The sequence below is a fragment of the Mixophyes fleayi genome, chromosome 7, assembly GCF_038048845.1.
Source record: "Mixophyes fleayi isolate aMixFle1 chromosome 7, aMixFle1.hap1, whole genome shotgun sequence".
NCBI classification, from domain to species: Eukaryota; Metazoa; Chordata; class Amphibia; order Anura; family Limnodynastidae; genus Mixophyes; species Mixophyes fleayi.
In genome coordinates, this window is record NC_134408.1 from 145,898,533 (window position 1) to 145,924,019 (window position 25,487).

The window sequence follows — 25,487 nt, forward strand, 5'->3', positions numbered from 1 at the left end:
AAATTGTGACAATGGTTTAGGGGGCAGGGCCAAAATGATGCGATTCGTCAAGCCCCACCCCCACATGCCGACCTCCCTGGGATCTCCCTGAAGCCAACGAGGAAAAGTTGACAAGTATGGTGTAAGTGTCACCATTTACTGGTCTCCTGGATCAGGACTGAGCATGACTCTAACCTCTGTTTTCACCTGTTATTAACAATAGAGTTATAGACTGAACCTTGTATGGAGAAAGCAGCGTTATGCCATATTCAATATGTGACTCGAGGAAGAATCTTGGTATAAAACTAAGAATGCCGGTTGTATGATAAATCCGTTTACTTGCTGTATCCTGACCTCCTTCTTTATTATTCACCAAAACAAAATCAGGATGTTTCTCCATTGTCTGAAGCATTGTAAAGCGTAATTTCATATTGTATATAAACAGAAAGGCGTCTGCACTGACCATGGCATTATAGAAGTATTCATATAAAAATACAAAAGCAAAAGATGTGCTTTGAAAGCTTCTGTATCAGAATTCTGACTCTCTGCACACACAAACACCCACTTCCTTTGTATACACTCTAAAAACAATGGCGAAGCATTGTTCTCCATTTTTCCCAAACAATGGACACACTTGTCATGTGACTGACACTGTTTACAAGATCAAAGCACTTGTATATGTTTTTAGACTGTTGTTGGACATGATTAGATATTGTCAGTTCAGCATAGTGGGAAGTAATTTTGGCAGTTACCAATTCTGTTGTCTGTGTTTTCATTAAGCCAAACTTAGATTTTTAAAGGGGGAAAAAAGCAATTCAGAAGAAGCGAGGAGAGTACAGTGATGTTTGTTAGTTTCCTCGCTCCTGACGCCATGACTATATTAAGAGTATGGAGAGATATGCAGTAGATAAGTTAGTGACTTATATTTATAATTTAAGCTTTCCATACATGCTGCAATGCAGTCCCTTGGCCCAACCACAGAGCAACACGATCTGTGCATTTCAACCACACTTGTGGCTTGCTAAATTGGATGAAACCTCAGGCTGCATGGTGAGAGCACAACTGAAACACACTGAGGTCTGTACATGTAGTGGAAGATGACCGTACAGGCAGGCTGATAATGATTATTTTCTACCCAGATTTATGGGCATGCCCGATAAAGATACTGTACGTCAATTGTTTGACGTGGCTGCCAATGTCACAGCAAGTATGGACACCTGGAGATCAGTGGACCATAGAATGTATTACTCATTTTACAACACATTTTGGAGGTTTTGCCATGTGCTATTTGTATAATATTGGTGATAAGTGTATTTTCACTTGTGTAACATTTCCATAAGGACTGGAATCCAAAGTTACTAAGGAAACCTCATCCTTCCACCCAACTAATTCTGCCCCTCTTACCTTCCAAATGGTCCCTCTCTCAGGTCCAAAGTATGGACATCTAAAATAACTATAGGCTGCAATTGATTCTAAGTGATGGCATAGGTAAAGACAGCGCCATATTGTAACATTTGTAGTATCACACCAAGGTGGCTGAAGTCAGAGTATTATAGGGCCCTCTTACCTCTCTGTATGTATTACCCAGTATTGTTTTATTATTGTTTGTTCCCAATTGTAAAATGTTACGGAATCTGCTTGCGCTATATAAATAAATGATGATGATATATGGTATAATTCCAAGTTAGTGGACAGTTACCCTCTCAGGGGAGACTAGATTTAGTAGTCAATTAAGATGTGAGGTCCTAAAGTTTAGGCACCTACATCTCCAAAGGATCCAAAGGGAGTACGACCATTGGCGGTGTCTCTGAGATCATCTTACATTGGCAATTCACAACTGGGATTCTTATCAAGTTATTATGTGACAATAATGAGTGTCGTTAAATACGCTACTGAAACCTCGAACATAGGTGACTCTTGGCTTTGACATTTTATCAGACACTATTTGAGGTATGATTAATATCTGGGATGAGCAAAGGGAGTAGCACACTTTCTGTCAGCTACACATCAACATGCATATTTTGACATCATAGCCCCTAAACCTATAAAATGACCTAATAACCACAAAATGGGGGGGAAGTGGTTAAAGACAGATCTTAGTGGAAAACCACAAAATTGATTCAGCACATTTCTGACACTGTGTCAAATTTGCTACTTTAAATAAAAATGTAAAATTATATGTTTGATCTTGCACATCGAGCCCTAGGGCCCCAGAGGCTTACAATCAGACAGACCACGGGATGTCATCTATTGGTTGCACTCTACTGTTAAAGAGGAGAATGTAAAAGAAAGTCAGAAGCCTAGCTAGGATAATCCTGACATAGTCTTCAACAGAGAAGCCTCCTGAAGCCCCTTATGGAGGAGCTGAGAAACAACAATATAAGATACAGATGTGTATTCCTGCTGAGCACCCAGGTCATTCAATTATGGTAATCTTTAATGCTGGTTTTTGCTCGCAGCTCAGAGAGCCGTGAGAAGAAATCAGGGTTAAAATTAACGGTAATAGAATTATAATTAATATAATATGTGAGAGAAGGGTGGGTCTTAATATAGTGTGGAAGGTAAGCTATTTAATGGTGGAGTGCAGGTGGGGGCTAATTAATGGGTGCAATTTTTTGTGGGGTAATGGTGGGGTATTTTAATTTATTGGTGGGGATATTTAATTTAATAGTGGGGCTTATTAATTTAAGTTGAGATGACGAACCTTTAATTTAATGCTGGGGTGGTTTGGGGCTATTAATTGAATATGGGGCTGATTTTGGGAAGTAGGGCTATTTATTAAATTTGAACATGAATTATTTAATGCCAGGGATGGTTTTGGGAATACTTGTTAGAGGTAAATGCTATTTAATTTATTGCTGGGGCTGTTTGAAGGGAGAGAAATAGGTTTATATATTAAATGGGAATACTATTAATTAAATGTTGGGGTGGTTGGAGGGAAATAGGTTTATTTATTAAATGTGTTTGCTATTGTTTTAATGTCAGGGCTGGTTGGGGCAATGTGAATATTATTATTTTAATGTTGGGGGTGGAGGGAGACCTAATTATAAAACATGGGTGCTACTGGTTTAACACCAGGACTGGTTGAAGTTTTCTAAATCTCATGTACCCATTTTTATTTCAAATAGGGCATCCAACATTCCAGGATCAAGACAAGCAGAAACTAAGCTAAAGAAACCAGCAGCCACAAGTGATGAATTTGACAAGAACAGGTAGGAGAGAGCAGGACAGTCTGCCAACTGTCCTGAATCTGGTGGGACAGCCCTGAATTTCAGTGACTGTCTCGCTTAGTCAGGATTTGGTCTGACTGCATGGACAGTTGAGAGGTACGTTCCGCTTCACCATGTACTGCTCGTGAAGCCAGAACTGCGTGTATCTAACAGTAGTGCACACAGTATTGTCTGTGTATTTGGCTACAATGATAACCATGTTACATCATAGAGGCCCCCTGTCTAAAGTGCCCCAGTCCCGTCCCCCCCCAGAGCCTTAATACAGCTCTGGGCCAGGGTGACAGATTGACACCTGGAGCTTTTCCCAGTACCACCCCTCATATTATTTGTTTCAGGTTAACCCTGTCACATCGCCAGCATTTGAATCTCCCTCAATATGTCATGCCTAAAGAAGTGCAGCCATGCCCCATGTTGACCACGCCCTCAACATGTGACTGCTCCCCTCTGACACAGCCGCTGCACAGAGGGGCCGCGGCGGCTTACAGCAACCTTGCTTATCACCTATGGAGGGCCCAAAAAGTTGCTGTCCCCAAATTCCTTTTGGCAGCCCTGGTTACCTGCAAGAAAACACATGCAGTAATCATTGCTTTGCACAAAAAAGGCTTCACAGGCAAGGATATTGCAGCTAGTAAGATTGCACCTGAATCATTCATTTTACACATCATCAAGAACTTCAAGGAGAGAGGTTCAGTAGTTGTGAAAGGCACTCAAGAACGTCCAGCAAGCGCCAGGACTGTCTCCTAAAGTTGATTCAGCTGCGGGATTGTGGGACCACCAGTGCAGAGCTTGCTCAGGAATGGCAGCAGGTAGGTGTGAGTACATCTGCACGCACAGTGAGGTGAAGACTTTTGGAGGATGGCCTGGTGTCAAGAAGGCCAGCTAAGAAGCCACTTCTCTTCAGAAAATGCATCAGGGACAGACTCATATTCTGCAAAAGGTACATTGATTGGACTGCTGAGGACTGTGGTAAAGTCAGGGCCGGATTAACCCAAGGTCTAACTGGGCTAGAGCCCAGGGGCCTCGGGCATCTGGGGGCCCTTGAAAGTGCTTGGATTTTTTTTCTTTTTTTTTCTTTAGAGCTGCTCAGCTGTAGTGCGGCCGGCAGCATTATTCATCAGGCTGAGGGCTTTCCCGCCCCCGGCTCCAACTGTCAGCTCGTCACGGAGAATGGCAGGCAGCTAACAGCAAATGTTATGCTGTTAGCTGCCTGCTGCCACTAGTCCTTTCGCGGCGTGAAGTAATCTCCTTCCTGAGGAGATCTTGTGAGAGTGAGACTATGAGTCATAGTCTCACTCTCACGAGATATCCTCAGTAAGGAGATTACTGCCTTCCACAGAAGCACTACAGGGAGTGGAAGAACGCCTGCAGCCAGGATGGATCAAGAATAGGAGGTAAGCAAGGGGGGGCTCACGGGCGGGAGGGATCACAGTACCCTTAGCCTGGGGGCCTCCATTCCCTTAATCTGGCCCTGGGTAAAGTTATTTTCTTTGATGAATCCTCTTTCAGATTGTTTGGGGCATCTGGAAAAACGCTTGTCCAAAAATGTAAAAGTGAGATCTACCATCAGTCCTGTGTCATGCCAACAGTAAAGCATCCTGAGACCATTCATGTGTGTGGTTGCTTCTCAGCCAAGGGAGTGGGCTCACTCACAATTTTGCCTACAAACACAGCCATGAATAAAGAATGGTACCAAAGTGTCACGGTCGTCTGAATTTCTTGATCCGATTCGGGACCCTTGGGACTAGCTGGAGCAGGAGTGAAACAGAAGTTAGCAGCCTGGATGATCTTCTTGCTCATGTTCTTGCTGATTGTAGAATATAGCAGGGGAATGAGCAGTCTGGAAATGTAGACAGGAACACTGCACTTGTAATGCAGTCAGGAACACTGCACTTGTGATGCAGTCAGGAACACTGCACTTGTGATGCAGTCAGGAACACTGCACTTGTGATGCAGTCAGGAACACTGCACTTGTGATGCAGTCAGGAACACTGCACTTAGGAATGCAGACAGGAACACTGGAGCCAAGAACTATCCTCTGGAGAGAAGTGTGTTGTTCTGGCAATGAACAGATCACAGCAGCAGGTTTAAATAGGGTGTCCCAAACAACTATTGGCTGATCAGTTCATGTGATCACAGCTGCAGAATCTGGTTGGTCTGGAATGATCACCTGACTGCATCCAAGATGGCTGCGCCCATGCAGCAGAACAAACAGTATGTGTTTGTTTACAAACGGAGGTGTGGAGGATGGGAATGCTGCAGACGACCAGAAGGGACCCAGGTAGCCGTGATATGACAGCGGCGGATGAGGTAAGTGCGGCTAAGATCCCGATTTGTGACACAAAGCATCCTCCAAGAGCAACTTCTCCAAACCATTCAAGAACAGTTTGGCAATGAACAATGTCTTTTCCAGCATGATGGAGCACCTTGCCATAAGGTGAAAATGGTAACTAAGTGGCTCGGGGATCAAAACATCAAAACTTTGGGTTCATGGCCAGGAAATTTCCCAGACCTTAATCCCATTGAGAACTTGCGGTCAATCTTCAAGGCGGGTGGATAAACAAAAACCCACAAATTCTGACAAACTCCAAGCATTGATTAGGCAAGAATGGGCGGCCATCAGTCAGTATATGGCCCAGAAGTTTGACAGCATGCCATGGCGAATTGCAGAGGTCTTCAAAAAGAAGGGTCAACACTGCAAATATTGACTCTTTGCATAAACTTAATGATATTGTCAATAAAAGCTTTTGACACTTATGAAATGCTTGTAATTTTACTTCAGTAAACCATAGCAACATCTGACATAAAGGTCTAAAAACACTGATGCAGCAAACTGAAAACCAATACTTGTGTCATTCTCAAAACTTTTGTCCATGACTGTAAAAGCCATTGCTAGCTTGTACTTCTCCTGGATCTCTCTGCTGCATCTGACATTGTGAACCACTCTCTTCTCATATTATTATTATTTATAAAGCGCTGACATATTATGCAGTGCTGTATTTTGGTGGGATCATGGCACACATAAATAACATACAATGCCATGAAACTGAAGGGTATGATGACCCTGCCCAAATGAGCTTACAATATGAGAGGTGTGGGGAATACTTGATACATAAGGTAGCTGAATAATTGTATTTGCTGGTGGGCAAAGTGTATGTGTCTACTGTAAGGCAGCAGCATTATCAGTCGCCAGTAATAAAGCAGCCGCGATCGACTGGCATCTCTGCAGCTGTCGGTGGTGTAGTATAGCTGATATTCAGAACTATCCTTTGTTCCTCACATTAAATCTACACCTAAATCCTGTTACATACATATAAAAGCATTTCCAGAATACACACATATCTCACTCAAGGCTCTGCAAAAACTTTAATTCATGCACTCTTCATCTTCTGCATTGATTATTGCAATTCCCTCCTTATTGGTCTTCCCCGAATTAGCCTCTCACCCCCTACAATCTATTTTACACGCAACGACTATATTGATTTTTCTTGCAGATTGTTCTTCCAGTGCTGATCAACTCTGTCAGTCTCTACATTGGTTGCCTGTTTTTCACAGAATCCAATATAAAATACTTCTACTAACCTACAAGCCCATCAACAAAACTGCACCAACCTCTGTTCTGCACAAGATCTGCGTCTTTCATCCACACTCATTACCTGTTCCCATCCCCGGTTGCAGAATTTTTTTCGGGCTGCACCCACTTTGTAGAGTTCCCTCCTTTACACAATAAGACTTTCCTCTAGTCTTCAGACCTGCATGATTTCTCTGAAAACCCACCTCTTCAGGCAATCTTATAATATTCCTTAACCACCCTCTTAACCTCCCTAGGTTGCCCTATCATCACCCTTTACACAGTTCACACAAGACAACAACCCTGTGACCAACTTTGCTGTGTGACTGGATCATTTAGCCCACTGTTTCATTATTTCCTCATTATAATGTCATCCACCATAGAAGATTTAAACTTTACACCCATGTTACCTAAGAGCAGTATACATTTTTTATGTTAGATTATATGTTTCTATTTTTTTGTTGTTACTTCTCTCATTTTAATTGTACATATGCTTCCATAGTCCTGCACTGCTCCCCAATGCTCCTTACCTCTAATCCCTATGTCATAAAACTAAAACTCTTGAGACTTGCCACAAAAAAATCCACCTTAAAGTGACATATGCAGAGCTAGCCAAACCTAGAGCTGCTTTGAGTGAGTGCCTAGAAAACATAAATAAATTAACGTTCAGCAGGTGTAGGAATAGGTACTTTCAATGTAGAGCCAAGCTAGGCGAACTCCTAGCGAAGGCACTCTGCACACAGAGATCTCTGACAAAAGATAACAGGTAAAACTCATCACATAATATAGTCTCTCAATCCTAGAACACATTACCCTGAGCAGATCATAGCTACAGGGTTTCTTGTATAAGAAAATGTGTGAAAAATGTAATTGGCGTCTTTGGTAGTTTTCAAAACATGGCATGTTGTATGTGAAGATATACTGGTAAAGTCTGTATCATTGAAAAGTCTTATTCAAATGGGTATGAAGACCTCTTGCATATATATATATATATATATATATATATATATATATATATATATATATATATATACACACACACAGACACACCGAGGCATCATACATCGGTGGACTGTTGGAGATGTCTGAAGAGAAAGGGAGAATCTTGCACAATACTTTAAATAACTTGCAATTTAGACAAACATATGGTACAAACACTTTCACTCCACAAGCAAACCCTAGGACACTAATTAATTGTACTGGTGCTGTACAGCTTATCATGTATCAGATTTGAGCAACCTGTTATCTATGGGAGATTATTCTGTGAATCACATCTTATGCAGAAGTGGCATTTGCAGGCCATTTGTGTACACTGGCTGAGTTACTCTGAGATATAGGGCATCACAGCTTTGTCAACCAAAAAAATAAATGGTCAGACCTGGCATAGAAAATGTACATGGAGGAAATGGGGGATTTATTTCTGATTACTGAAGTGACAGCTTTTATAAATGCGTTGCTGAGAGCATCTATGTTGTATAGATACTACTTGTATTCTAATTCTTATAAATGTCCCCCATTGTGTATTAGTGGGGGCTGTTCTGTGATTTATAACAGTAGCTTGTACAGGTGATTTTCATAATTACAGATGATCATTAACATCAAAGAATGCACGAGAGAGAAGTGGAGGAGCTCCAATACTTCTGACACAGAAAAGATCAGAGACTTCCAGGCAAATGCTCCCCACCCAATGCCAGCGCAGTACCGCTACAAAGATGAGAGGGGGGAATAATCCAGGCTGGAGCACCAGCTGAGTTTTAGCAGGGTCAGGATCAGATAAAATGGCAAGATCACTTATTTACAGACTAAACAAACTGGAGATGCACATGCAGGTGGTGTACGCAGATCATCTTATGAAGGTGTTTCCACTTATTTCCAGACCTGGACCATGTTACCAGGGGGTTGGAAGAAGGAAGGGGCTGCAGGTGAAGGCTACGCAGGGAGTGGCCCAATAGCTGCATGTTGGCCTTCACTGCTTTATAATATAAATACTACATCTAATATAATCTGACCACTGGACATCATAATACAATTCTAGTACACTCTATACAGAAATAGGACACTACACCCCCAACATGACCTGATCACTGGACACGATCATAATACAATTCTTTTACACTCTATACAGACATAGGACACTACACCCCCAACATGACCTGACCACTGGACATGATCATAATACAATTTTATTACACTCTATACAGACATAGGACACTACACCTCCAACATAACCTGATCACTGGACATGATAATAATACAATTCTATTACACTATATAAAGACATAGGACACTATACCCCAACATGGCATCTAGACATGTTCATAATAAAATTATATTGTATTTTAAATAGATAATTACAATTATACAACATACAATATAATACCATATTGAGAACTGTATCCAGCAACCATAACAACAAATAGTATTGTGGTGCAATTGGTCAGAAATTGTTGGGGACAAATCTTCAAATGTAGAAATTTGTGATTATTGCAACTATGCTGATTATAGAGGAGCTGATTCCCCAGCTGAGGTTGTGCTTCAGTCCCAGAGCCGGATTTAGACCTCATGGGGCCCTAGGCAAGATACTGGTTTGGGGTCCCCTCCCTGAAAAAATCCATAGCACTATACTTTTTAGCATAACATATAGCCTTATTCAGGACCTGGCTGGCAGACTTTAGCCCAGGGGGGGCAAGCATATAACACTGTCCCATAAGTAGTAGTGGCCCATTTTTAAAGGTTGGTCTCACCGCCAGCCCTGGGAGGGCCCTCTGGGGACCGCTGGGCCCTAGGCAAGTGCCTAGGTTGCATAGTGGTAAATCCGGCCCTGTTCAGTCCTGAGAAAAACCATGATGATCCCTGAGTTAGGACAGCTTAATATTGTCAAATAAACATGTTTCCCAGATATAAATACATAGCGTTCCAAAGCTGTCAAAAGCCCATATTGTGTATGTAATACTGTACTAATAAATGCTGAATTCATTACATCCACACTTAATAATTTTAAGTGATGATCTATTTACTCACCACTTAGAAATTATTTAAAGAGTGTTTATACACTGTAGTGAATATTTGACAATAATTTTCAGGATTGTTTTTCTGCTGGTTAGATCCATCAATAAATATGCACTCTAAAAAGAGGCTCAGAACTAAACCCACCATCAATATGTTACCCTTTAACTAGGGTTGTTTTATAAAGGTGCAACAAAGACATTTGCTTTATGCCCTCCTGAAAGGGGACCTAACATTACGCTTATAACTAATACAGCTGGAATAAGTGAGGCAATATAAGAACTCATATCTTGGCGTGCCCGCCTCCCCCTGGTATCCAAGGAAAACAAAAGTTTTAAAGTGTGGGAGTCTCATGCTTAAATAGGCATGACTAAGCTTTAGCACTAGTACAAATTGCCTAAACAGTAAGTTTAGATTAAAGTCCAAAACTTTCCCAGTCTTAACCATACTTGCCAACTTTGGCAAGTTGTGATGCGGGAAAATCGGTGGAAGATGGGCGTGTGCCTAGATTGACATCACATTTCTAAGCCTATTACAGCAGGGGACAGGGCCACAATGACGCACAAATCACCTTCTATGCCCCGCCCCCACCACTTAACTAAAGAAGTGGACAGTATGGTTGGTCTGCTCTACTGGGAGTCTCCCGAAACATTTTGGGAGAGTAGACAGCTATGGCCTTAACAGCTTTGATCTTTCCTGTCAAATTTCTGAAAAGGAAGTAACCCCTCATACATGTGTAGCAGTGTAAACAAACAAAATATTATTAATTATTTAACTTCTTTCATCTACTATAGCATTACAGCACTGGTTTCATGTCCCCATAGGGCTATCGGGCCCCTGGCAGTTGTCTGTGGTGCCTCCTTCCAACTTTTAACTGTTTACTTAATAAAGTGATGAATGCACCAAACATAGCATAAGAGTTCTGAGCAATGTGCTCAAAGCGGCGGCAGACTAACATAGGTCATCTACAGCAAGGGCATGTTCAGGCGCAGGCAGCTAATTCAAATCCTGTGTTTTGCATCAGTGCCCTTCTTTTCAGCCGTATCTTTGCACTGGCCACAGATATTGGTGATAGGGCCTTGTCATGCATGCATCTCATAGCTATTGCAGAACATCTGTACACTTTCGAGAGTTATTTATAGCAAATATATGGATTATATTGAAAAATATTATGGATAAAATTGTTATTGAGTTTTGTTTTGTAAGTTGTTTTATTATTATTATTATTTTGTTAGCATTGATTTTAATTTATGATCATTTTAAGGTTATGTGCTTTCTCATGTGAATTCATTGTATATACGCATGTAACGCATGTAGTCCTCTGTATTTCCCCTGATTGGGTATGTCTTTTTTATATGCAACTTTCATTGTACTTATAACAACTACAATGATTTGGTCACTGCCATTTGGTGCCACTTTTAAATAAAAATGACTGACCTCCAGGGATGACAGCCATGAATCCGACAGCTGTTTGTGCCGCAAGGCTCCCTCTATGGCACAAAAGAGTTGTTGGATTCATGTCTGCTGCTGCTTGAGGTCAGCAGTTTATGATTTAAGCTGGGTACACACTACACTGTTTTCGTCCAGTAATTGGCTCAAACAGCCGACATACGAACGCTCTTTCAAAAGTCGGGTCAGTGTGTGCAGTGACACGATGGTCGAAAGTCTGCCCAAATGGACGATTATCGCCTCATTTGGTTGGTCGTACCGTTTAATTTTTTCGTTCCAATCTCGTTTCCGTTGTGTAGTGTGTATAAACTTCCGACCGATCCACAACAGTGAGTACGACATTGCAGTCATTGCTCACGACAACATGGCTGTAAAAAGTCGCTAAAGGGACGTCCGCTCTTCCCTTTATCGTCCTAAACAAGGCTAGTGTGTATGCAGTCCATGGACCGAGCGATCGGAATATCGATCGCATGTAAAATCGCTCGGCATAAAAAGTTGGTCGAAATTTCTGTAGTGTGTACCCAGCTTTACAAGTGGCCCCAAATGTCTGTCAGCCATATTCATCTTGTAACAGATTATATAATAAGATTGGACCTTTCTGTGAAGCTAATTACTAGGAGCTGAGAACTCTGACGTGTAATGCTGTATATACTACAAGCAGATGAAAAAATGCACATTTGAACTCCGTTACAACATCATGCCTCTTTGCCTGCATCACAGCACTGATTCCTATGCTAAAATGTTTTACATGCAAAACTAATACTGTTCCCCTCCACTGGAATGACCTCCCAGGCTCCATCCGTCTGTCCCCTAATCTGAGCACCTTCAAACGGGCTCTCAAACCCATCTGTTCCTTAAAGCCTACCAGCCATCCATCTAACCTGCTCCTTCCTTGCTCTCCTTACCTCCCACTTCCCTGTTCGCGCTCCTTGTGCACTTGCTCCCTTACACTGACTCCTCTCGTGCCTGATGTCTGTGTCCCCTCCCTTTAGGATGTAAGCTCTTAGGAGCAGGACCCTCTTCCCTTCTGTCTCAGCACCATTTCTTCTTCTCCACAGTTACTGTACTTACTTGGAGCTTTTGGAGTCTTGGTTTTGCTAATTTTTGGTCTTTACTGTTGTACCTTGTATGGTCTACTGTTTGTATCATGTTTTTTACCGCGCTGTGGAAACCTTGTGGTGCCATATAAATAAATATTAATAATAATGTTTTTTTATTGTAGCAGGAAAGTGGTAACAGTTTAGAATATACTCTGCTTAAGTCAGTTTATAAATATAAATTATATGTTGATGACAATGTACTATGTCATACTTGCCAACTTGTTCTAGTTGGCGTTCGGCAGCTGCCAGGGGGAGGTGGGCATGCAGGGCTTCAAAAATCGCGTCATTTTGCACATGCCTACTGTGACGTAATGACGCAAACGTGTCATTTTATAGGGGGGGGGCAAATGCCGCGATTCCCAGAGAATCGCAGCATTTTGGACCGAATTCTGCCCGATGCGGGAGACTGCCATACTCTCCCGGGAGACCCACCCGGAATCCAGGAGTCTCCTGGACATTCCGGGAGAGTTGGCAGGTATGTACTATGTATTTTTGATAATGGAGAGGGGGCATGCTTATATTTTCTAATTATTGGTGGTTCTGAAAAGCATATTTCTTTTTGAATAGTAATATGATGTTGTTACCACAGGACAGGAGACCACAGTGGTCTTACCACAAACATTTGCACTCATATTGGAGGACACATGGAGTACCTGGCAGTACACAATAGTGTGTATATAGTGAGTGTGAGTAATGCCTGGTGGAGGGCCTTGTGGTAATTCCAAAGCAACCATGATTTGTCTGTTGATGGCATTGTGCTGGCATCAGTCTTAAACTGTATGGAGGATTACAGAAGGGCCAGGGCCTTTGGTTTGATCACAGCCTGAGGGCTATCTCTGGTGTTTGTATGTTCTCCCATGTTCTCTTGGGTTTTCTCTGGGTGCTCTTGTTTCCTCCAATGGCCCAAAGACAAATGGTTTTGTAAACGTCACTGCGGTAAGGACTGATTCCCTGAGTTATATTCTCTGATCTGACTGTGGAATATGTTGGTGCTATAAAAATGAAAACAATTATATTGTGAAGAGAATAACCTGCAGCTCACTAAGGACTATGGGCTATTATACCAAGTCTTATGTTACGTGGTGGAGAAACACAAAAAGTAACGAGCCAACAGCCCCTCTGCCAGTCACATGGAATTCTATTATATAGTTAATATACTTGGTTATGGCATTAGATCCTAATTAATGAAAGCATAGCTATATATTAGAGCAGTTAGACTTTTTTTAGTCTGTAGTTATTTTTAAAGGAACATTTTGCATTTCTTATAATCCAGAGACCTGTATCATGGCACAAATGCTACAATACAACGCCATCTCCTGTTAACTTGGCCAACAACCTACATGGTGCTCAGGAATTAGGACTGAGCATTGTCTATGCATTGCCGTGGAACAGATATCTATGTTATCTCCTGTTATATGATCATAGGTTCATTAGAATACTGTAGTAGGAAACAGTGATTGTGGAAGCTGCAGGAAAGGCGGCACAGACACTTACCTGCCTGCCCACCCGGTTGTTGTGCAGTCTCATGCGAGCATGTATGTCCCTGTAAAGTTCCCGGGAATCCAAGAACTCTTTGGAGAACCGTTCCCCATAATCCACATCTGGACTACAGCCTCCCCACTCCCAGGAGTCCTGTGGCCCCGGGGCCTCAGCAGGCATGTGCTCCATGACACCGTGCACCATGCCCTTCCCACGATTCATCGCTTCCATCTGTAGTCTGTGCAGCTTGGCCCTGAAGGCCTCTTCGTCTCCTCTCCTCTTTTCATCGCAGCCACAGGACTTTAGCTTGCCCATGGAACAAGCATTGGACACTGCATGCACCACCCCAGCTGCAGCAATAGCGTAGGCATAGGCGCTTTCCCGGAAACCTGCATTGGAGAAGGAGAATGATCAGTGGTAATACTCACATCTGTCTCTGTTAGTATTATCAAGAACATAATTGTTGGGGTCTGCACAGGTCTTGTCAACAGGAGGGAACATACTTTATTTCCATAAGTGGGACGGCCTGATGTTTTGGGGGCTAAGAAACGTGTTTTCCTTAAAAAAGTGTGTTCATTAGAGTGTCGTCTTGTGGACATGACCGGTGCTCTCCATTAATTCTATTGTGTTGAAATTGCCCCGTGGACCTGGGGAGAGGTTTGCATTTTGGACCAGCACTGGATATTACCCAGAAATAAGTTAAATAGTTATACCCCATTCATACTGCACCAAAATCCTGGGTTTTTCCCGGGTCGAGCTCAAACGACCCGGGTCTTGGTGCAGTATGAATGGTACAAGTCAAAAATACCAGGTCTAAAAACCCGGGTCTTCAACCCGGGATTTATCGAGGGGTAATTCCCGGGGCGGACCCGGGTTGCCTGCACTATGAATGGAAAAACCTGGGTTTTTCAACGCTAGTTGCACAGAAAACAAGATGATTGGCTGTCTGCCTGTCAGTGAATCATGAAGAACTGTGGGGCAATGGTGAGGGGTATGTTTTATAGTACAGATCTGTGTGCAGCATATCTCACAGTGATTCTACTGTGCTGTGTACATACATTTTTTGGAACTGAAGGTGACCTCTCAGTTTTCTTTATTCTTTATTAAAAGGGGAAAGAGTAAAATGTAGTAATTGGGTTTGGATTGTGAGAAAATTAAGAACATCAACCAGAATAGAGCTACAAGTACACTAAATTTGGAATATAAGTAGTATATAAAGGTCAACATTTAAAGGTCATTTAGCCAGTCCTTGCAGCTGTATAATGCTCATTCTTCAGCCACAGAGGGGTCACAAAGAAGAAAGCTCAATGTACATGTCAAGTTGCTGCCTCGTTTTATTGCCATAGAGTAAAATTAAATTCTAAGCACCAATAGTTATTATCCCTGCACCTTTAAATCACAATATCTTGGTACACACCTTCTTACCATACCTTTTTGTAAATATTGTGCAGGAATCCGAATGATAAGTTCAGTCGCTGAGTGATGAAGAAAGGTACTTAGATCCCAAATACTATACACATTATTATATTGATTGCGTGAATCATCACATCCCCAAATTACGAGACATATAAATGCTGTGTTCCAGCATTAACCAGTCACCTTTCAATGACATCACCATTTTTCAGCCAATGAAAACTGCTCTGGTGATGACTCCCACAAATTGCCAGGGCACAGACTTGTGCAGTATGAATGGGGTCAACCCGGGAAATTCCCGGGTCCAAGGTGCAGTATGAATGGTGTTTCTGAGCTGGGACGCTCCGAGACCCTGCAAAAACCCGGGATATTGCAGGGGCGGCAGTATGAAAGTGGTATTAATAGATAATTAAAAGCATAATGCAAGTAAAATGAAATATAAGCATTGGATCTTTGCTGAATAGTTGTAGTTTCAAGCACCCCCAATCAGGCTATGCTTAGAGAGATGTGAACACAGGTAGTATACAGAACCAGACAAATAGATGAATTAACCATTGCATGATTAAATAGTTTCCCAAAACATGTCATGTTGGTGACGCTTGAGAGCTGCAGTTAATAAACCTGGTGAAGACTCTTCTAGAGGCAAAGGTTAAGACGTGTTTTTGGTCAGTCATATTGTCAATTCACTAATAATTGTGTATCTGGCTAAATCACTTAAATGTGAGTTACAAATGGTGCCATCATTATAGGTGTTCACTACATCTCTGAGCTGTGGAGATGTATCTGTTCAACCTGCACTCACCAGAGGCACCTGGCCTGCAGTAAGATGTTAATAGCAATATACTATAAACCACACATTTATGACATTTGAAATACTATTGTTATTGTCATTGAATTAAATAATTAATCATATATGTAGGACTTTGTGAGAAATCACAAACTATCAGTTTAATAAGGGAAGATACAATATGCTTGGACTTTTACAGCCGCTCTTGCAGTTAAGTTACCGACTTAAAGGGTGAATTGGGTGGTGTGTGTCTTATGTCTTGTATAACTCATGACAGTAAGGGGCATTAGGACTACAGTTATTTCAGATGTCCTAAAAATATTTAGATTATGATATGCATTGGTTATTACATGCTTTCGGTATGATATGAGCCTACGTGGTACAAAAGGTGTCCATTAAAAAGGAGTTGTTGAGGTCTGATCGCTGCCACCTCCAAGATAAATCTGGCCACTTTTCACTTTTTTGCATTTGTGTGTAGTAGCATTACCCTGGCTCTTCCACATTGTCTATGGAATGAGCCATCCAGGTATTCACAGAAACAGATACAAGTATCTGAAAACAGGTCATAGACGCCACTAAAGAAGAAGAGGCTTTTGCTTTGTTCCTCTGCATTTTTTAGTTCATAAATGACGACCGGTATCCTTTTATTATTGTTTACTTGTATAGCATATACACCGTGCATTCCAGCGAAGCCCCATTGGAGCTTGCAGTTTAAATTCCCTAAGACACAGACTGTGGTCTATTTTGCCAGAAACCAATTAAGCTACCAGTATGTTAATAGACTGTGGATGGAAACCGGAGCTCCCGGATGGAGCCCACAAACACGGTAAGAATTGACAAACTCCACATAGATAGGGCTCTGCCCACAGCGCTGAGGCAGCAATGCTAACCACTGTGCCATCCACCGTATTCTGCATGAATTTCATGATTTTGCTTACATGAAAACTGCAGGATTCTTCCCTGACTTGTCATCCAACTGCTCTGTACTGTGGAAACAGGCTGGTTGGTGTAGTTTCTATATTGTCCTGTGTTAAGATAATCATCACAGCTTGAATGCCAAGTTCTCTTTTGAATAGAGAGGATCTGGGGAAAGAAGGGAGAGGCTATGTTGTATTACAGAGCCCAGAGAAGTCCTCAGGACATATGCCATTTAGCATGGTTTTGCTTTTATCTTGTGTGCTGCGGGGCGGATCCGAGTGATATCAGCTGTGTTTACGGGGCCTTTTCCAAGAGCTGTCAAAATCAATCCGGGACACATGGGCCTATCTCTCCCCCATCCTCCTGTCTTTTGTACTCACCAAAAGCTTGTTACACTGACAGGTACACACTAGTGATCAGTGAATGAACCTGTGCATGACCTAGGCAGTTACAGTATTGTCATTAGATCCTGGAGACATGCAAATTAGGTTTATGAAACTACAGAAAGTAGATAAGATGAGATGGCAACTTCCTAAATAAGCTGACTGTAGACATCTGTACAGTATAAAGCCTTTGTTAACAAACAGTAAGGAGAATGTAGTTATCACTGCTAATGACAAGTGATTAACTTGAACAACAGATTCAAGAGAATATTGGTTATCACTATTTGATTGATATATCGCTATTCAAGGTCTCACAATGTAAAAATGTCAGGGTCAGCTTGTTTAAAAAGTTACATATGAATTCATGAGGTAGAAAGGACAGAAGAAAGTCTTGTGTCCTGCATGACAGACATTCATAGAAATATGGCACTGTCCACTGAATGACCACTAAGTATCTCTGGTTTTCTTTTCTTCTTCTCCTTAGGGTAGCTGTGCTGTTGTTCAGTATGTTTCATCCTGTATCTCACTCTAATCCCAGGATGTATTTGAGGAAATGTGATTTGGAGAAATGAATTGGTGCTTTGTTGTCCAGATACAGCAGCAATTAATGTCTTGTATGTCCTGTTACTTCTGTATAATAGGCAAAATTAGCTGCATGTATACAAAATGCCATCATGGTACCTCTAAAGTGACAGTATGAAAATTAAGATGTAAGTACTGAAATAGAGGAAGGTCTATGTAATATGGAGGGTTCTGATCTTATATCTGCTCTACAGATACATAACTCGTACCTAAGATCATATAGCTTATTGCAGCTCTGAAACTATGTGTTAGCAGCTGCTACAAATACAATATGTAGAAACTTGTGTGTGTTTTATGTAAGCTGCTGAGATTTACAGCTGCAGTCTGGCCGTAGATTGTATCAGGCATTTTTCAAGTTTAAACATATCTGCTACAATGTTTCTCAATATAATTTTCAGGAATACATGTTTATGACACTGAGATTTTACTGTATCTTAAGAGGTTACTACTATGATATGTGAGTGAAATAGACACTATTGGTTTGTCCCCTTCTCATTTCGCCGTTTGATGGTAGGCATAGCAGAATTTGTTGTTTTTTTTCGGCTCTGGCAGCTCTTTAGAATACATTCTTTACATTAATCCTCTTTATCGACTCTCTGTTTACCAACCTTCCTGTGCAAAGTGATTGGAGAGTGAGCCAAGGCCTTTCTCATTTTCCTTCCTTGTGCTTCCATAGCTTGCTGGCCCAAACATGTCTCCCCTATCCATCACCTACACCACCTCCCCCCTCCAAACTCCACCTAAACTGAGAGTGAACCTGCCTCGGCTGAAAACCAGCCACGTATCCCAACTTGTTTCAATTCATCTAAACACCTTCTGTCTCCAGGAAAAAAAATAACCCTGTGTGTGTTGAGTGTAATGTAAAGAAAATAGCTTCCCTTGAATGAATTGCAAAGAAAATTGAGCAGATGATGGAATTTCAGCACATCCCCTGTCTCATCGGGTAACTGCTCAGAAGTTACTGAGTTATTGAATAGATTGATTAAATAGAAACATATGAACTTAATGGGCTTAGAGTAATTATAATAATGCATTATTTTAAAATGAATGTAATTTCTGCAGAAAACTGATGTACTCCCCATGTGTTGCACACTGAAATAAATACATTATCCACTTAATAGCACATACTGGAGGTAGTTTGTGTAGCGCATAAAGTCTGCTGTGCAGAGAACGACCAGCATTGGATCTGCCCATAGCCTCGATTTGTGCAAGTGCGTCTATATTTCTGCAGAAGCAAATGGGTTTACGGTGGCGTTAGTGCCAGTTTACACTGCTCTACAAATACATAACTCGTACCTAAGATCATATAGCTTATTGCAGCTCTGAAACTATGGGCCTGATTCATTAAGGATCTTAAATTAAGAAGTATTTAAGTCTCCTGGACAAAACCATGTTACAATGCAAGGGGTGGAAATTAGTATTCTGTTTTGCACACAAGTTAAATACTGACTGTTTTTTCATGTAGCACACAGATATCAACTTTAAATTTCAGTGTACAAATAAGCTATCAAGTATTTGTGTGCTACATGAAAAAACAGTCAGTATTTAACTTATGTGCAAAACAGAATGCTAATTTTCACCCCTTGCATTGTGACATGGTTTTGTCCAGGAGATTTAAATAAGAAACTTCTTAATTTAAGATCCTTAATGAATCAGGCCATATGTGTTAGCAGCTGCTACAAATACAATGTGTAGAAGCTTATGTGTGTTTTATGTAAGGAGGAGGACTTTGGCGGAGTTAAGGCATTCCTAGCAATTTACGGAGTTGACATTTTGGCGTGCTTCTTGTTGCGGAAACAAGTTATTTTGAGGCATAAAATTTATTAACAATTTTTTATATAGTGCCAGCTTTCCCTGCAGTGCTTTATAATTGAAATGGTGAAAATGGGGTGCCAAGTGTGCATTTTTAGGGGAGTTACTGGCTAAGTAGAGGGGCGCACAGCTATTTCCAGTCCCCAAAATGACTGAAAATTATTGCGACAACTTTGAGCTGGTGAAGATTGTTTGTTGCTCTCAGAGTACTGGAATAACAAGCTTCTCATACAGTCGTCCCACATGTAATAAAGTCCCCAAATCAGGATTAACTTAAGTAAAGAATGAGGAAAAACTGCACAGCATTTAGGGAAAAGTATTATTTTATTATAAAGAGGTGGCTCTAAAGTGTTAGGGGATGGACTATGAGGTGGACAATGACATTTCATCTCTTCAGATTTGTCTGCTTGGCTGCACCTTGGAGTGGGATCGGACCATACTGAGCTTTGTGTTATGCAGAGCACATTGGGATCACTTGACAAACGACCTCCATTGTAAATAGCGATGTGTTGTGTTGAATTTTTCCTTACGGTTCCTGTTTGTGTTCCATTCATTCAGTGGAACACTGGTCTATTGCATTCTCATTTGTCTTTACCAAAGTTAAAGCAATGTTTTTGAAGATGCACAGCGTAGAACCGTTGACTTGCATGAAAGGAAGAAGCAGCCATTATGTGGTAGTGGGAGAGCATGTCCTTACATCTAAGGAATACCCCAGCGAAGCTCACAGGCATATCTGATACACGTAATATGAAGGAATTACTTTCTTCTGTGTATATAAATATCTGAGCCACAAATAATTCATCAGCAAGCCACACGCACGGCTGGGCTGATGGCACAGAAGTGGGAAAAAGAGATGAAATATTGAGAAGGCCTTGTCACTTCTGATTAGGGCTGATGACCCCAGGAGCACATTTTGTACCAGGCTAACAGCTGATGTGTAGGGAATGACTCTCCCCGGAGACACACACAACCATTAGCAAAGAAACACAAATATCTGTCTCCTGCTAAGTGTGAGTAGACTGTTACAGCTAAACGGTGTCCCAGTTCACACCTCTGTGCCTCTCCACCGCTCACTGATTTATTAGTAAGATGTCCCTTCAGTAGCCCTAGGATAATGTTGGGAAAATTCTCTTTATCTACAGGTAGCAAAAATAAAACTAACAATGACATAAAATGTTAATGTTTCATCCATGAGAAATTCCATCCGTTGATGTTTTGTTACTGATGGTGGTGCACACTGTCTCAGACTCTGCACCAGAATCAGTAGTCCGCAGTTGGCTGTAGCTCGTGGTGTCTTTCCCAAAGACTTCCATGCCAAGATCAGCATGGTATTGTGATCCTCAGAAAGTTGCCCAGCCGTAATCACTGTAATTTCTGCCATTAGCACCCAACTATCGCCACTATCTCAAAGTCACTTAAGCATCTTCCTATAGTAGACAAAATATAGGGCAACCAGCCCTACACAACATGTTTATACATATGCCTGGGCATAATGTAATGTTCATTTCTCAGCCCAAGAATATACTTTGTTTGCCCCATTTACTATTGTGGTAGTTTCCTATTTGTGTTTTTTTACTTTGTAGTGTAGCTGCATATTGCACTTAATTCTGATATTATACAAAGAAATGTTTGTATACAATAACAAGAAGTGTGAAAACTGCAACATTGTTTGGTACAAATAGCAAAGTAAGAATGTTTGTGATATTGGTCTATGGGGGGAATTCAATTTCCCCCGAAGTACCTCTGCGCTAAAACTATTACCGTTATTACAGTAATAGAGCGCGTAATTACCGTTATTACGGTAGTTCAAATACCGACTTTCTGCTCGCAGCTCAGGGAGCTGCGAGCAGAAAGCTGGGTTAATATTACCGTAATAACGGTAATATCTATAACGCAGCGGTACATCGGGGGGAATTGAATTCATATTCTTAACTTGCTATCCTAGAGTTTGGATGCTGATCTCACCTAAGCTCAAACTGTCCCCCCATCAGTATATACTTTATGCTGGAACAGTTAGCTATAACCATTATCAAAGGCTTTTTTTGGGCATATGTATCTGTGTGTAAGACAGAGTGACAATAAGCAATGTGGGCACAGACGCCAGAAGACTTATTTGAGCATATTATAAGGGAACATGCAAAGAAATTATAGAAGGCAGCTGGTAGCATATACAGGGCTCTAAACCAGTGGAACTTATTTATAGATTTAAATGGTAGGACAGCCTGTAAAATGTAACTCAAATAAAAGTTCCTGTGTTTGCTAAGAACAAAATAAAAACAATTTTACAAATAAAAGAAGTGTTTATTAAATATTTAGGCATATAGTGGAGCTTAGTTAGTGTTTGCAGACACAAAGGGGATATGTATAGGAGTGTTTGATATCCTGCACTATGCTGTGTGTATGGCGCTTTCCTTAGTTTTGTAGGAGTGTGTACAATATAATTATGTACAACCTCCATGTACCTACATATCTCCCAATATGTCAAGGGGCTAAAGAAGCTCACCTAAAGGGCAAGTAAAGCCACAATATAATGTGTATTGATAAGCCGAATATTGTATCATAAATAACTAAATATTTTATACTTATTTAAATATTTCATCATGCACTCCTTGTTCCCCTTTCATCAGATTGACATGTTAGGCGAGAAGTGCTTCTCTATCTGAGCCAGCAAATGCATTGAATGAGTGGAAGTATGGTGGCCTAGGGGTTAGACTTGCTGCCTTACAGCACTTGAAGCTGTTAGACTTGTGTTCTCGTAGGGTTCCTCTTGGTGCTCTGGTTTTCTTCCACAGTCCATGATCATACTGTTCGGATAATTGGCCTGTCTAGAGTGGTTGTGTGCCCTGGGACCGTGACTGCTCTGCAATTTTGTATAATATGTTGGTGCTACATGAGTAAAAGTAAGAATTGGCAGATTCATACACGGGCAGGGACAGTGATGTCACAGCAGCTCAAGTGACAGAAGTTTCAAATTGTTTACTTGCATTAGATCCAATTAGGACACTATGGATTATTTTCCAATCACTTATTTCCCCATTACTTATTCAAAAATTTGTGAATTGGCCTCAAATCAGAATGCTGCAGTTCGGTTGATTTTAGTGACGTTTTGACCAATATCAATAATGAATAAACAATTAAAAATAACTGTTGCAAGTATATGTGAAGTTTTGAAACAAATCAGCCAAACAAATTGCAACTTAAAATAAATCAGGACTGACTCTTGTTTGTTAAAAAGGAATTGTGACTCAATGGCAATTTATTACATAGCCAAAAACACTGGACCAAACACAAGTGCCTTGTTTCTATTGTTGTATTTTACCAGTGCCTCTCCGCCAGAGAGATTCACTGGTAAAAGCAAAAGCACTGGAGCAAAAATCAAGTGTTTCTGCGGAGTGAAAATGGCTGTGAGCCCTTCCGCAAGAGTAAATCTTGTTCTCGCTTTGCAAAACTGTGCGCCCCAGTATTTAGCAAAGAAAGCTTTTAATGCACCCAACTACTCACGTTGGCCGACGCAAACTGCTGCTCCTTCACAGATGCACCATATTGCTCTGCAAAACATTGCACTATGGTGGAAAGTTTGTCACACTACTGCAAATCTCTGACTGGCCTCTCTTTTCTGTCTCTTCTTTCTTCTATTCTTATAGTTAAAACTTGGTCAATATCAAGACTCTTTTTTTATGATATACAATGATTGTATTAGTCCCTGAACATGCATAACTTGAATGTAACAGATTTTGTCTTGGACTGATGCTCATTATTGACCTTCTCAAAAATAAAACTTTTTTTTAAAAAAAAGAGCATTTTACGCTTATTGTTTTTTGCATCAACATGAAGAGGTAATGCTGGAGGAAAATGTAAATGATATACAAAGTAGCTCCAGTTCTTAATGCACCTCTGTGACTGCAGCATTATTGCTGCCCTGACCTAAACCTGTCTAACAGGAGTTTTACACTAATCATATGAAAGGATTTTAGAGTTTTTCTAATAAACACAAAACTATGCAGAATATTAGCAGAGGGTCAAGGTTAATCTTGGGGTGGAAATACTTGTCCCCTTTGGTCCTTATCTGTTAGCAGACAGCCATGTAGTGAAGTGAGCAGCAGATAGATTGGGATAAGATCAGAAGGGTAGGAGCACCTCTTCAAAGCCTGCAAGGAGAGATGTGCTGTCACACAGGAATGGGAGGCCGCAAGTCATCTATATAACTGATGGCTGGGCTTTTCTGTGCTGCTTATGTATATTAGATGGCAATGTAAATGGCATCCAGTCATATGATCTATGTGACCAGTGAAGACCATGGGGTATATTTACTATATTGCAGATTTGAAAAAGTGGAGATGTTGCTTAAAGCAACCAATCAGATTCTAGCTGTCATTTTGACGCATGTACTAAGTGGTAAATAGAATCTGATTGGTTGCTATAGGCAACATCTCCACTATTTCAAACCCGCAGTTTAGTAAATATACCCCCAAGTCATAACCCTTATTCAGAGGTACAGTCCAAGGTTTAAAACGTTTGTTACTGGAATAACTGCTTAGTAACAGTCCTTTATTTTTTCAAGCTAGGTGTAATCCTCATTATTCCTCTGTATGCTGTTTCAGTTAAGAGTTCTTGAGTAGGATTGCATAAACTGTATTGTGTTTTCAATATGGGCAGCACTGTGGCTCAGTGGTTAGCACCTCTGCCTTACAGCGCTGGAGTCACGAATTCAATTCCTGACCATGGCCTTATCTGTGTGGAGTTTGTATGTTCTCCCCGTGTTTGCGTGGGTTTCCTCCGGGTGCTCCGGTTTCCTCCCACACTCCAAAAACATACTAGTAGGTTAATTGGCTGCTATCAAAATTGATCCTAGTCTCTCTCTCTCTGTGTCTGTCTGTGTATATTAGGGAATTTATACTGTAAGCCCCAATGGGGCAGGGACTGATGTGATTGAGTTCTCTGTACAGCGCTGCGGAAACAGTGGCGCTATATAAATAAATGGTGATGATGAATATGTACTGATGCCTAATTCACACAATCTAACGTACAGGTAAACATGAAGAGTAAGGTTGCAGTTTTGTTGCATTCCAAATACCTCCATTGACACATACACATAAATATAACGTGATTTACTGTTCCCAGACACCACTGCATAGTACTGAATTTAACAACAACACAACAGGGTGGGTACAATTCGGTTAGAGTTAGGAGCCAGTGAGAAATTTCTGTGAGACAATAAAGAGCTGTAATGAATGAATAATATTAGGAGAGGACAGATGGATAGGTAAAGGAAAGAGAGACACAGAACAGAATGACGCTCTCACTGAGAGTGACCTTAAAGGATAACTCCAACTAAAAGAACCATTGGAGACACATGCCCACGGTAGAGGAGAACCAGCAGTTTAGGAGAACTGGGCTCTACCAGTGTTGTACTGAGCAGTGGCAGCAGCCAGGTCATACCACACGGTGTCAGTTGTGCCACAGATGCAGTCTGTTCAGAGAAGTGTTAGAGAACAAGAGCATTTGAGTTTGAGGTATTCACTGTAAAAATATAGAGGTGAAATTTCCGAAACGCCACCCATCCCTGGCATGGCACCCCCACTGTTCTGTTAGTTGAGAGGAGCAGCAATTAGGGTAAAATCAGGTTTTAGGTCGCATTAGCCTAAAGTGTAACTATAGCTCAAAATAGAAGCATGGATAATAGACGGTCAGCACAGAAATGCATATAATATAATGACTTCCTGGTAGCCATACTGATATTTCATGTTGAGCTATCAGTGGATGAATGCTAGTGTACTAATA

General features: G+C 41.1%; 2 protein-coding genes across 2 annotated transcripts in view; one reads left to right on the top strand and one right to left on the bottom strand.

Annotated features, from left to right (window-relative positions):
* Positions 1-25,487, top strand: part of LOC142098309 (sterol 26-hydroxylase, mitochondrial-like) — a 293,770-nt gene that overhangs the window by 69,688 nt on the left and 198,595 nt on the right. The gene's annotated exons all lie outside the window — the stretch shown is intronic.
* WNT10A (Wnt family member 10A) overlaps positions 1-25,487 on the bottom strand; it is a 41,033-nt gene that overhangs the window by 3,706 nt on the left and 11,840 nt on the right. The window contains exon 3 of the mRNA XM_075181050.1: positions 13,827-14,200. Within this exon, the coding sequence (XP_075037151.1) occupies positions 13,827-14,200 (374 nt within the window). The remainder of the gene's footprint in view (positions 1-13,826; positions 14,201-25,487) is intronic.